The 14,535-nt window shown below is 40.7% G+C and overlaps 1 protein-coding gene across 4 annotated transcripts in view; it reads right to left on the bottom strand.

The window, feature by feature from the left end:
- Xpnpep3 (X-prolyl aminopeptidase 3) overlaps nucleotides 1–14,535 on the bottom strand; it is a 53,436-nt gene that overhangs the window by 27,020 nt on the left and 11,881 nt on the right. For 2 of the 4 annotated variants that reach the window (XM_021182781.2, XM_029469653.1), the window contains exons 2-3: nucleotides 12,566–12,682; nucleotides 652–1,059 (exon numbers count right to left, since the gene is read on the bottom strand). In XM_021182781.2, the coding sequence (XP_021038440.1) occupies nucleotides 652–1,059; nucleotides 12,566–12,682 (525 nt within the window). Of the gene's footprint in view, nucleotides 1–651; nucleotides 1,060–11,313; nucleotides 11,461–12,565; nucleotides 12,683–14,535 lie in introns of those variants that run through there. The other 2 variants (XM_029469651.1, XM_029469652.1) reach the window with 2 other exon arrangements.

Here is a 14,535-nt window from a genome sequence, read left to right as displayed (position 1 = left end):
AAAACCCCTTTTAAGAAACCACATGTATTGTGAGAATTTAACTATAAATGGTTAAATAAAATTTTTAAGTGTAGGAATATTTTGACTGTACTATGTATATGTGTACCATGTTTGTGCCTGCAGAAGTCAGGAGAGGGTGTTAGATCCCCAGGGACTGGAGTTAGGACAGTTGTGAGCCACCATGAGGACACCTTTGTTGACTACAGGCATGCCAAGCCTAGCTTTTATCTCTGGGTGGAAACCACACCTGGTTCCTCTGGATGACCTACCAGTGAGTGATCTTAACCACTGAGTTACCTTTCCAGCCTCAGGTTAATTTTGACAACAAAGACAACAAAGGCAGCAACTTATGTAAGAAATTGAAAGGCTAGAAAGAAAATGCTTTTGAGCTCAAAATTTATGTGGATTCCCTCAGCCACAGCCCCAAGACGGGTCTCTTCATTTAGCCCAGCCTGATCGTCAAGGTTTACAGATATTCATGCCACAGTCTCCCTGAGTGCTGGGACACAACATGCAGCACCACATTTAGCAATCGTTTTGTTTCTCTTCATGATGCCCAAAGAAATGCCGAGGGAGAATTATTCCAGAAATTAACTACTGCAGGACAAGGACGGCTGGATCCGACCTGTGGTTTGGCTTTCTTGGCATTACCTCTCAGTTTTGGTAGCAAGTGTTGAAATTCTTCCAGCGGGTAGGCTTCATCCACTCCGGTTAAGGCTATTGCTCCATCTGTGCCAGATCGAGGGCCATCCCACAATTCTCGGCCAGGATCTCTCCGAGGAACAAAAAGCATGGCCTTATGGGATGGTAACTGCTTCCCAGAGAAGCTCTGAAGGACCAGAATGCTATCAGGCTCTTGGAATCCACAGAGATACAGGAAGTTGTTGTCTTGATGGAATGTGTAGGGGATGTCGTTGCTCATATAGTACGTAGGGTTAGAGAGTACCACCACTGTGTGGTCTGTTCCACTGTGCCCTTGTGCTTCTTTGTGGACCAGAGCCATAAGTTTATGTCTTCGAAGTGCATATTCCACCTGAGATAGCCCTGGTGTCACCTCCCCTAGAAATGACAAGAAAAGAAAAAGGTCAATTGATGCTCTGAATGGCTCTGTTGCTGAGGAACTAAAGGCACTACTATTAGATGGAGACATATACACAAGGAATTAAGGTAATCCAGGTTTTTATCTCACTGCAATATTGTAGTCAAATGTGATTACATTGGAAAAATTGTGGTTATGACCTTGCAAGATTTAGATCTTAGGTTCCTTCTTTCATTCATCTAATCAAGTATTATTTTAAAAATATTTAATTTATTTTTCCTGTATGGGTGTTTGCTTGCATGTATGTCTGTGTACCATGTGTGTGCTAGAGCTCAGAGGCTAGCAGCTGTTGGGTCCCCTGAAACTGTAATTACAGATGATTGTGTGCCACCAGGTCATGGTGGGAACTAAACCTGGATGGTTTACCTGGTGGGAACTAAACAGGCAGTGCTCTTAGCTGCTGAACTCTCTCTTCAGTCTCTTTTTTTTCTTTTTCTTTTAAAGAATTATTTATTTATTTTATGTAGCTGTCTTCAGTCACATCAGATCCCATTACAGATGGTTGAGAGCCACCATGTGACTGTTGAGAATTGAACTCACGACCTCTGGAAAAGCAGTCGATGCTCTTAACTGCCGAGTTATCTCTCCAGCCCCCTCTTCAGCCTCTTATAGAGCATTATTATGTGGTATGAACTGTTAGGCATATAGTCAAAGTTTCCCTGAAATTTCAATATATTAAATACATCTTGATACATTATTTCTGTATGACTTCCCTGTAAAATGAATATAAATTCCACAAGGACATAGATTTCTGTCTGTTCAACATATTACCAAGGTAGAGTATATAGTAGACTTGGTAAATGTTTGCTTATGGTTTATAGTTTTTGTTATACAATTGGTAAAAAATTTTCTCCAATTTCAAGATCTCTTAATAAAAATAATCTCAGCCAGGTAGCAGTGGTGACCACCTTTAATCCCAGTACTCGAGGCAGAGGCTGGTGGATCTCTAAATTTGAGGTCAATCTGGTCTACAGAGTGAGTTCCAGGGCTTCCATTTTGAAACCCTGTCTCAAAAACCAAACCAACCAACCAAACAAACCAACCAAAGAATATTTCTGAATTCCTAAGGCATATTATATCTTTTTAGCAAGAGTTGTCACCCTTTATCTTGTATTTATGGTAAGCCAGGCATATTCACTAAAAGTCACAGTAATACTATCCATTTGTTGAGGCTGTTGTGAAAATCAAATACAGCATGTAGCTTCCCTTTTCTCCCCTTTACATTTGGACTTACATTCATTATTCATTCATGAACTCACTGTGGGAGGGTGGACATTTACATGACACAGCACGCATGGAGAGCTCAGAGGATAATCTGCGGGATCAGGCCTCTCCTACCATGCTGCTCCCAGAGACTGTTGGGTTTCAAGGCTTGACCCTTTTCCCTTTTTAGATTTTTATTATTTATTTTATTTTACATTGAGACACGGTTTCTCTGTGTAGCCCCGGCTGTCTGGGAACTCCCTCTGTAGAGCAGAGTGGCCTCGAACTCAAGAGACTCACCTGAGTGCTGGGATTACAAGGGTTGTGCCACCACTGCCAGGCTTAGTTTCTTTCTTTTGTATGAGTGAGTTTTTTCTCTTTTTTCTTTTTTGCATGTTTGTATGTACACTATCCGGTCTGGTGCCCAAAGAGGCCAGAGGGCACCAGATCTTCTGGAACTACAGTTATAGATGGTTCTAAGCCTCCATCCAGATCCTCTGAAGTAGCAAAATGTGCTCTAAAATACAGAGCCCCATACATATGGTTCTTAAGGATAACACCCCAGAGGATCTCTTGAAAGCTATGAACTCTTTCTCTTCTCTAAACTGCATACGGGTACAAACAAACTTCAGACATAAAAGTTCAAAGGGCTAGATTTCCATCTCTGTCTGTCTCCCTTAACTCAACTAAAAGCTGTTGGAAAGGGTTGTGTGTTTATGCCTGGGCGAAGCTTTATGAAATAGAAATTGCCGATTTTCATTCTATATTACAAAGCAAAAGAACCAATGAAGCAATCATTTAGGGATTGAATAGTGGGATGGCTCAGTGGTCAAGAGTGGACATGCTCTTGTAGAAGACTTAAGTTAGGTTCCCAGCTCCCCATGATAGATGGCTCCCAACTGCCTATAACTCTAGCTCATGGAGCTCCAATGCCTCTGGTATCCAAATATGGACTCATGGACACATATTCACACAACTAAAAAATAAAAACTTAAAAATGAAGAGACAGAAATTTACCAAAGCATACCCTTTCAGCCTTCACTTGCTATTGCCAATAGCCTCTCCTGAGAAAGAAAAAATATTCCATGTTCAAGAGCACTTTGACCTATGGCACACCAAGGACAGAGGAAAGTGACCTGTACTACCGACACTTCCACCTCTAGGGAACCGGAATCTGCTACTTCAGAAGAGGTGTGGACTTGTTAGGTTCCTGTATGTCTCTATTCATACTTCTTTTCTGTCCTCCCTGGTGATCTATTACGCAGACTTCTGCTGCTTGTGAACATGGCTAAAAGCACACTGCAAGAGGCTCTGTGTCTTTAGAGATTCTTGTATACTCTTTGGATCCGCAGTCCTCCCTGCGAAATTCACACTCCAGATTTCCAATCTCTGTTCAAGGACTGAGTTCTGCTATCTGTGGCAACTTTCCAATAATATGAAACACCTGATGTTTTCTGAGTGCCCACTACATGTACAACACTAACCACCCTGTAACAACTCATTTAATCTATACAATGACTATGGCACTATTAATTCTCCCAGTAGGGGCCACTCTCCAGGTGTAACTACACAAAGATAACTATGGATCAGTGCTGTGTGAAAAGGAATAGAGCATAACTACAGAAAAGAAGCAAACTTCTCTTTACAGCACTCTACTGGGAGTGAGAGTAGAATATAAAATCTCTGTTTAACCTGTTCTTGTACTACTTGAATTCTAAGGAGTATATGCTTTGATAATTAACTTCATAGAGAGAAAAATAAAGCGAAAAAGGGAAGCTTTGAGCTAGGCATAGTGGTGCATACCTTTATCAGGACTTGGTAGGCAGAGGCAGAAGATCTGATCTTTATGAGTTCTAGGCCAGTCCAGCCCAGTGTGAGATTGTATCAGAAAAAATAAAAATAAAAGAAAGACACTGGGGCCAGGAAGGTGTCTCAAGCATGAGGACCTGACTTTGGATCCTCAGTGTCCATGTAAAGATGAGCAAGTTGGAAAGGAAGACAGAAGACTTGGAGACTTGCTGGCCATCCAGTCCAGCTGAACTGACCAGCCCCAGGTCTAATGAGATCTGTCTCTAAGAATGGGGCCAAGAGTACTAAAGCAAATGCCCGAGGCTGACCTCCGGCCTCTATAAGCATCCTGGACTCTGTGTGTGTGTGTGTGTGTGTGTGTGTGTGTGTGTGCGCACGCTGCTATGATAAACTTCGCTGTATTTGTGTCCTGGTAGTTTTATGTCCTGTGTACAACTGTTTTCTGCCTGCCTTTGTCATAGCTCCCAGAGTGATTCTTCTAATCAGAGGAGGACCTTGGGACTTCTCTTTGTAACTATGTTCAGTATACGTAACCCAGTTGTTTGTGCTTTACTTTGGAACTGTCTGACTTTACTTTCTTGTGTAGAACTAAGCACAGAAAATCCTGCAGTATGCATCCTATTAATAAAGTATGCTTAGGCCAGGCATGGTGATGCATGTCTTTGATGCAGCATTTGGGAAGCAGATGCACATAAAACTATGGTTTAAGGCTAGCCTGGTCTACGTAGTTGAGTGTCATAGTAAGACCCTGTCTCAGACAATAAAACAACAATAACAAAACGTTTTTAAGTTAAAAATATGTACAATAAAAATTCCATTCATTTTTATTGGTGATCAAAAGCCATCCTGATACAAAGTTCAAATGATTTCATTATTATTTTCTGTGAAACTTGGATTTGACTATGTCTTGACGAATTTTCTGGAATTTGGCATGTTCCACACCCTATATCCTAACCTCTGCCCTGAATAGATGTTTTGCCAAGTAATTTTGAACTGTTTTGCCAAGTTCCTTCATAGCTAAAGCCTTGGAAACTCCCAGCCTTGCAGTTTTTGAGCTGTATAAGCCCAACTTCTTCCTGTGTTCAATGCTGTTTTTCTCAATGCTCCCTAAAGTCCTGTCTGACCGAAAATAAAGCTTGCTTAATTTGACCAAAGAATTTGGTCTTTACTTTCCTTCAGCCGGATTAACAAAGAACCTATCCCCACTTTTTTTCCTTCCGAGATGGAGCCTCCCAGGTCTCCTAGAAGAATTGGGCAGAAATCTGAACTTTGTACTAGAGCTAAAGCACAGCTTAACTCTTTAGTAACTATTCATGTTAAGCTTGCCATTGTTACCCCACACTGGAAATTTCCTAGTTATCTAAGCAGCAAATGTGCGTGGGCGCATGTGCACGAAGGACAAGCAAGGTTTGAGGAGCAGAGCGACAGCGCACTGCAGCAGTGAGCTCCGAGAATGGGCTGGCCTGCCGATCTACTTCCATAAAAGCAGAGACTGGTTATAATTTAGCTCCTAATTCTGCTGCCTTCGTCTCTAAGAGCTGGGATTACAAGCATGTATCACCACACTCAGTGTCCAGGGCTCCAAGGCCTGCAACCAGGCTCCAGGCACGCTAAGCAAGTGAGCTATAGCCCCAGCCTCACTTAAAGCACTTGTTTATGAAATCAAGTTTCATGAGAGTGACTGTTTTAAAGTTTTTAAACTCTTGGCTATGTTTTTCCAAGTCTAGTAACTATCAAGTTTGGAATGATCGTTAGCCAAATGCTTTCAAACTTCCAAAATGTCAAAGCAGCAAAGTAATAAATCCTAAGAGAAAGCTTACACAGGAAAGCTCCCTTTCTGTTCATCTGGTGGGAAGGGGGGAGCACGCAAAGGAATGAACTTGGCACTTTGTTAGTAAGCCTGGCAGCTGCAAAGCCCTTTGATCACAGAACCAACAGTTCATCTGGCCTGGACTTCTTTGATAAAATTGTTCTGTCTGAGTAGGCAGTCTGGCACTTTGTGAAACTGTAAATGATTAAGGATTAAAGTTGGCATTTGATCTTGTAGAATCAATTAAAGACAGAGGGGCCCTTTTAACAACTTCGCTGAACCAATCAGAAGACTAGAAGTCTCACAGTCAATTCTAAGACTGCAGCCAAGAAGGAAGTTCCTTCAAGACATTAGGGTTGGGACTGTGAAGAGAGCAAGAAGATTGTTCTTCATGTTTTGTTAGCCAAGCAGAAAATCCAAAGAGAAAAGAACAATAAAGACTGAAAATGGCTGGAAAGATGCAGATTTTTGCTGTACTTTAGGTATGTAGTTTAATTATTTCCCCAAACTAACTAGAGTGATATTTAAGGTGGTCAATTCCAAAAAGAATTGATTAATATTAGGTCATTTTTACTGTATACAAAGTAGTTCATGAACTAGTTCACAGACAGGAAGGAGAAATTATTTTGTTTCCTTTGTAATATGAGACATTGGTTTCTGAAAAATGAAATAATATTCAAGTAGACTTCATTTGCATGTGCTGAGCAAGACAAGAGACAGAAAGGGCACATAAGATATAACTATAAGATACAATAGGGCAGGTGACGTGCACAGGCACTTTGATCTTGAAACCAGAGGGATGTTTCCTATGGAGGTGGGGGATCACCACAGCAGGGCAGAGGGCGCTGTCTAGAGTACTGAGTGTGCGTGTCTGTCTGCTACACTGCATATCTGGAGGTGAGTCCTCTGGGTTTCTGTCTTCACCTGCCTCCTTGTTTGAGACCTCCTTGTTTGAGACAGGGTCTCCTGCTTGCTGCTGCTGTGCTTGCTGGCCCATGAGCTGTGGCAACACAAGTGCAGTACTGTCTCTAGCTGGTTACATGTGTTCTGGGCATTCAAACTTAGGGCCTTCTGTTGTGCAGCAAACATTTACCCATTGAGCTATCTCCCCTCTTCCCCCTGCCCCTTTTTATTTTTTAAACAAACCTCAAACAGCCAGGTTGGCTTCAGACTTACTGTGTAGCTGAGGACCTTGAACTTCTGATCCTCCTGAATACAAATTTTAAAAGATAATACAATGTTTTATATATTGATCAAGCTCTAGGTTACCCTTGTGACTTTCTTTGCCAGAACATACTTAATTGTAGATTTGTAAAACTCACTGGACATATATTCTGTCTGACTATAAACATACATTGCCCTCTAAGCTTTTATTAAGGGAGATATCTTTCAGGGCTGGGGATAGAGTTCAGCATAGGATGTTTTTAAACATGAGCTAAGGTACACTGTTACACCACAGTATACCATCCCCAAAGCAGCAACAACAAAAACACATTAAAACAAAACAAAAAACTCAACACCCCAACTCAACTGTATTTCTTTTTATGTAGCAAGAGAAACTGAGAGTATTACTAGATTAGTATTTGCCTTAAGTGTTATGTACTAATGCATGGTTAATATAGGCTGGGGATATAGCTCAGTGGTAGAGCACTTGGCTAGTATTAGCATGCATGGTGCCCCTAGCCAATTCCTCAGTACCACCATGAAAGGAAAGAAAAGAAGAGGCAAATATTGGCGTGTTGGAACTTTAGTTTAGCAAATCACTCAGTGACTTGGGAAAAGCCTCAGTTTCCTCATTTAGAAAACAAAAAATAGAGGCTGGACAGTGGTTAAGAGCACTGGGTGCTCTTCCAGAGGTTCTGAGTTCAATTCCCAGCAACCACATGGTGGCTTACAACCATCTTTAATGGAATCTGATGCTTTCTTGTGGTGTGTCTGAAGATAGCTATAGTGTACTATATATATATGTAAAATAAATAAATCTTAAAAAAAAAAAAAAAAAAAAAAAACAAGCTGGGTGGTGGTGGCACACGCCTTTAATCCCAGCACTTGGGAGGCAGAGGCAGGTGGATTTCTTAGTTCAAGGCCAGCCTGGTCTACAAAGTGAGTTCCAGGGCAGCCAGGGCTCCAGAGAGAAACCCTGTCTCGAAAAACCAAAAAACCAAAACCAAAACCAAAACCAAGCAAACCAAATAATAAGTAATATGCACTTCACAAAGTTGTCAGGAGAAAAAAAACCTGCCAAAATACAACAATAAACACAATATAAGTACAAGCTATAATTATTACCAAAAATTAAGAATTTATAATTGTTAGCTGTATGGTATAGATACAAGTGATACCAACATCTAGAAGGTTGAAAACGGAGAAACCTTTTGAGGTCAACCTGGGCCACACAATGAACACCTGTTTCAAATTCAAAAATGACAGCAGAGTAAGGCATGTGTGGTTCTCTATTTCCAGAACTTAGAGGTAGCAGGATTTGGAGAGCAAGGTTATCGTTATGCTATAGAGAGAGTTCAAAGCTATTTTGGCCTATGTAAAACTCTACCTAACCCAAACCGAAAAAATCCTACATTTGAGAGGTTGTCATCATGGTACTGCAATGGCTGGTAGGACTTTGGAAGATGATAATTGATGTGGATAATTACTATTCATGCCCAAGTAATTATGTGCATACAAGTCTCAGGTCTTCAGTTTTCTCATGGAGCAGCAACAAGTCAGAAGTGACCATTCAGGGGTCCGCTGGTCAAGTTCCCCCCCACCCCTCCCCCCACCTTGCCATAAGTCACAGTCATCTGGAAAGAGAGAACTTCAATTGAGAAAATGCCTCCATAAGATTGATGTATAGCGCTGGAGAATTGACTCAGCAATTGAGAGCATTTGTTGCTCCTTCAGAGGGCCCAGGTAATTGATTCCTAGTATATATATGGCAGCTTATAACCATATGTAACTCCAGTTTTAGAACCACACAAGTAAATAACAAAACAAACAAAATAAACAAACAAATGATAGAAAAATGAAATCAAATAGAAAATTTTTACAATTCAGCTCTAGTTGGCAGTGCACAGAATTCCAGATGATAGTTATAAAGGTGAACCAAAACAGATAGTCAACATGAATTAGACATATAGGTAAAAAGCTATAAAACAACATATACAGCAGACAGCCTTTGTTAGGATTCAGAGGTGAAGACTGTTGCTCAGTGGAGAACACATGTATAGTCTTTATGAAGTTCTGGGTCCGCTTTCTAGAAAAACTCCAGTTCTAGGGGATCTGAGAGCCGATGCCCTCTTCTGACATCTACAGACATCAGGCATGTGAACACACACACACACACACACACACACACACACACACGCAAAGCACTCATGCACATAATGTAAAATAAAACTAACAACAACTAAACAGGTTGAGGTGGGCATGATGCTAATCCTGGCACTTGGGGAGGTGATGTAAGGAAGTCACTAATGAGTTCCAGGTCAGAGAGGGCTACATAAAGGATTGTGTCACAAGTAAACACCATATTTATTTCTCTTTCCCACTCCCCCTTCACTTCCTTTCCCTTCCTTTCCCTTCCTTTCCTTTCCCTTCCCTTCCCTTCCCTTCCCTTCCCTTCCCTTCCCTTCCCTTCCAAGCCTTAATGATCTCCTGACTTGCTAAAATTTGATGAGGTAAGTCTATAGGGTCATGACATGTACATTTTCTTTGATAAAGTTCACCCAATGGTTTTGACACACAAGTGGGCATCAGATCCCCTGGGATTTGAGTTACAAAGTTATGAGCCACCATGTGGGTGCTGAGAATCAAATGCAGGTTGTCTAGAAGAGTAAATAGTGCTCTTTATCGCTGAGCCATTTCTGCAGCCCAACACTTCAGATATTAAAGTCAAATCTTTAACAATTAACTTTTATAAGATGGACTTCTTAAGCCAGGCAATGGTAGTACACACCTTTAATCCCAGCACTCGGGAGGCAGAGACAGGCAGATCTCTGTAAGTCTGAGGCCAGCCTGGTCTACAGAGTGAGTTCCAGAACATTGAAGGCTACACAGAGAAACCCTGTCTCAAATCAACCAACAAACAAAAAAACCACTTCTTTTTTAAGGGAGAACTTACCTAAATTACATGAAAGATGAGTTTGTAAGTGACTTAGAAACATTTAAGGAGAGACATCTTGGGAGTGTGACTCTATAACTCAACAGTACTTTTCTTAGTGTGGAATTATAAATAACTAAAGTATGCTTTTCTACATTCGGTACTATTTGTCTCACGGTAGGACTCCTTTAACAGGAAAAAGATTGACATATTTTGCCAAAGTTGTAAGTTGTAGGCTTTCCTGTAACTATGTCAAATGCTAAATGTGAGGTTTTTTTTGTTTTTTTTTTTGAGCAAAGTTACAACTAACAAATTTTACTCCTTAAGTTGACTTCAGCTCTGTAAGTTCTCACAGGGTCTCACAATATAGCTCTGGCCGTGCTGGACCTTGTTATATAGACCAGGGTGACCTCAGACTCACAAGAGATCCTTCTCCCTCTGATTCTCAAGTGCTAGGATTAAGGCATGTGTCATCACTACTGGCTAAAACAGATTAAAAGAACGTATATATGTCTGTTTATGGATAAGTGTGCAGGATTCAGGCTTAAATACTGTTTCCCTGTAAAGTCTGCATGCTCAGTGGCATGGCACACAGTCTCTTTAAACTTTAAGACATTGATGACTTCTGTGAAAATATTTTATGTATGCAAGTATGTAATGTATGCATGCATACATGCATTTACCTATACCACTGATCTTTGTTCCTAACATAATACCAGCTACTGGCACCATACTGAACAATGGTCACATCCTTCCAAGCACAGAGTTCATACTACTGTGAAAACAAAACAAAACAAAACAAAACAAAACCAAAACCAAACCCGCTACCTTTCTGGCTCCCCGAGTAAACTGTGACTAGGAGGAGGATATGAAAAGTGTGCATCTTCACTCACAAAAGCTGATTTCAAGTACTATTTTTCTCCTTTTCAAGGGAATTTCCTTGTCCTATGTGCTCAGCACCAAGACTGAATATTGATGTTTTATTTCAAGTTGGTTTTAATATTTTTCGCAGAGTGATATTCAGATCTGCGACCAAGGCAAAAATAAAAATCATATACAGAATATAGAAAACAGTGATTTAGACATGAAGTCATTCATCTTTATATGCTTGTGATGGTCAAGGCCTGGCAAATGCAGCTTACCACAAAGTATTTCACCACAAGAAATCAATTATTTCAAAGCTGGTAAAATTTAGGTATCAATTCAACCTTTTCTTCTTCTTCTTCCTTTAAACAAAGCTACACGTAGGTTGATAGGGTTAAAAAGTAGCACCAACTGGACTTCTATTACGCTTACCTTACAGCTTTGAAAGCTCTGATTGCTTGTGTGTTTCAGTGGTGAGCTGCATTTCCTGAGAGTCAGCAGACTTCCCAGCAGGAATTCCAGCCTGATGGAGAAGCAGCCAAAGGAAGTCCTCACTGAGAGACACAGTGGTATCATTCACTGAGTGGAAACAGTGAAAGAGTAACATATTTCTAAAGGGAATTTACATTATTAATACTGTGCTTTTGTAGCAACTTACAGAAATACTTTCATCTTTCGTGGTGGAAGGAATAAGTAATTTTTCTCAAAACCCTAGCTTTGTCTCTAAAGCTTTTTCTGTTTTACTCTGCTATCCCATCTCTGAGATGCTATTCATAACTGCATCACTGTCTTCCTAAACATAAAACAAAATAACTAAGTCTTCACCTGAGGGACTGTGATGCCACATGTTCTAGCAGTAGCTCTGGGGGTGCTGGGGAGGGAAGAGATCTTTCCAGTCCTTCATGACTTTTAGTCAGCTGGAGTAGGTCACTTCTCATAGCAATAAACATCTGGAAATTCTGCTCAACCTACAGTGAAGTCTTTAACATTTTCAAATAAACACTTAACATTTTTTTTTTTTTGGTTTTTCGAGACAGGGTTTCTCTGTGTAGCCCTGGCTGTCCTGGAACTCACTTTGTAGACCAGGCTGGCCTCGAACTCAGAAATCTGCCTGCCTCTTGCTCCCAAGTGCTGGGATTAAAGGCGTGCGCCACCACGCCCGGCTACACTTAACATTTTAAACAGAAACAAAGGATCTACAGAAAATAGCTCTAGAAACTATGAATTAGAATTTTTCTGTAAAAAAATACTGAAATATGAGGCTAGAGATGGTTCAGTGGTTAAAAGTACTGGCTGCTTTTTTAGAGGACCCAAGTTCAGTCCCCATGTCTAATTCCAGTTCCAGAGGACATAATGGCCTCCAAGGGCAGTAGGCACATATGGGGTACATAGATATGTATGAAGGCCACTCCCATACCAAAAAAAAAATTCCTGAAAAACAAATTTTACAGGCTATCCTGAATCACAGTTTATTGCATTTATTATTTTAAACTGGGTGTCAGTAAAGTACTGGTAGTTTCATGGATACATTTAAACTTAACTAAAACAAAAACTTCAACTCCTCAGTCAAAGTAATAGTAGTACTAGTGTGTAATCACGGCTAGTGAGAAAACTTTAATGCATAGCAGTATTCTAGACAGAGTATCTGAACTAGAGACATGGTTGTTACCATCAAAGACCTTACCTGGTCTGAGGAGGTGTGGATGTGTAACCGGGCTGGGCTGGCCTAAGTACCGGTTTGGAATCTTCTTTACCGGCACAGGCTGGAGGGAGTACCTTCGCTGTAAACATGACATGCATCCTGAGGAAAAACCAAAGGATGAAATGGAACGGTGGATACGATCATCTTCATAGCATGCATACTTTTATCTATTCCAAGCAGTTTGGATCCTTACAAAATACGCACTAGCATTTTTTCCCTCTTCCCTCCAATATGTACGTGGCTCTTTCTCTGTGCCAGAGCTTGTATTAGACCCTAAGAAACAGAAATAAGGTCTTTACCCTAACAGATCTTAGTTTACTACAGTACAATGGATACAAACACACAATACAGTTATGAATAAGGAGCTATGAGGAGGATGAGGAACAAAGAAAAACAAAGTAGGATCAGAAAGGAGTTTAAGAGTAGCCTGAGCCTGTGGTCTACAATTTGGAAAACTAGAGTTAACATTTTTATTGAGACTATTTTAGCTATAGGGAAACAAGTACCTGCTATCTCATTTAATCTTGCAATGTTAGAGTCTGATAAAATAATGTATGAGAAAATGCTTAATCATAGTTGACATATAATGAGTATGGTTAGCATTAATTTAATAAAACGTTATTGAGGATATCACTGGAACACATGCTAAGCAAGATGCACGAGTGAGATTGTTTGCCCTAGTAGACAAAATGAAGTATGGTGGAACGGAGACCAAACAGAACATCACAGTACTACATAATAAAATGATGGATTCATATACACAGCAGCTGTTACAAGCTGGGCGAGGTCATTCATAGAGGCATTAATGTGGGACTGCGGAAGATGTGATCAGACATGTGATCCCGAACAGAAACCACCCAAGTTTCTTCCCCTTGAGGAGAGACGTGAAAAGCAGCACAATGCACATCACTGTAGCAGCGAAAACCTCAAGTGAAAACCTCTGGTTTCTTTGGAAAGTCAGGTATGTCAAATGATGTTTTTGTTGGGGCACACAGGTGAACGTGTGATGATCCCACAGACAGTGGGAAGGAGAGCATGGTTTGCCTTGCTCCACCTTGCTGGTCTTTGTTGACAACAGGCATGTATTGGTTCGCCTTATACTGCATTGCTGAGCTTTGCTTGTGGTGACTTCATAGAGAGAAACTCGCCAAAGAACTTCTAGTGAGGTTCCTGCAGCTACTTGCCTGTTCTGTTGACTTGGGTGATTGGTGAGCCTCGCCATTTCTTCTGGATTGAACTGCCCTTGCTGATTCCTGTGTAGTGTCTGCTAGTGGACTGAACTGAGAACAATGAAGACTGGAATCACCCCAAAAAACTATTTCTAAACAGGTCCACTTCCCCCATATTCTAATTACCTTTCTTTCCACTACCTCTGGTGGGTGATGGGCTAGAGGGAAGGTTAAACCCTAAGTAGGTTGAGAAAAATTCATACCTAGAGGCAGGCACTTGTGTTCTTGACTGTAGAGAAGCAGCAGGAGGCAGAGAGAACACGTGAGAACACACCAGTGCAACAGTAGGTAACTCTGCTAGCAGACTTAAAAAGCCTTGTATGGCTTAGTGGATCTCTGTAAGTTCAAGGCCTGACTGGTCTACATAGTGAGGTCTATGACAGCCATGGCTACACAGTGAGACCCTGTCTCAAAAACCCCCAAATAAATGAGTTATCAGGACCAGACACAGAGAAACAATTTGTTTAAGGTCATACAGCATTAGACAAAATGAGATTCAAATTTAGGATTAAATTAAAAATCTTTGGACTTATTCTTCCATCCAGATTCAATGCAGATCTCATTTAATCCTGACACAATAAGTATTGACTGTAAAGTCTTCAACGTATATTCAGTTCAAAAGTAGAGTATCGTAAGTCAGGTCAAGATAAAGATTTCTTTAGGGCCTATGAAGCATTCTTGATGGCACGTATTTGATAGGAGTTGTGTGTAGTGTATGAGCGT

The sequence above is a fragment of the Mus caroli genome, chromosome 15 (genome assembly GCF_900094665.2).
Source record: "Mus caroli chromosome 15, CAROLI_EIJ_v1.1, whole genome shotgun sequence".
NCBI lineage: Eukaryota > Metazoa > Chordata > Mammalia > Rodentia > Muridae > Mus > Mus caroli.
The sequence above is the reverse complement of the archived record's forward strand: the minus strand, read 5'-3'. Positions and strand labels throughout refer to the sequence as shown.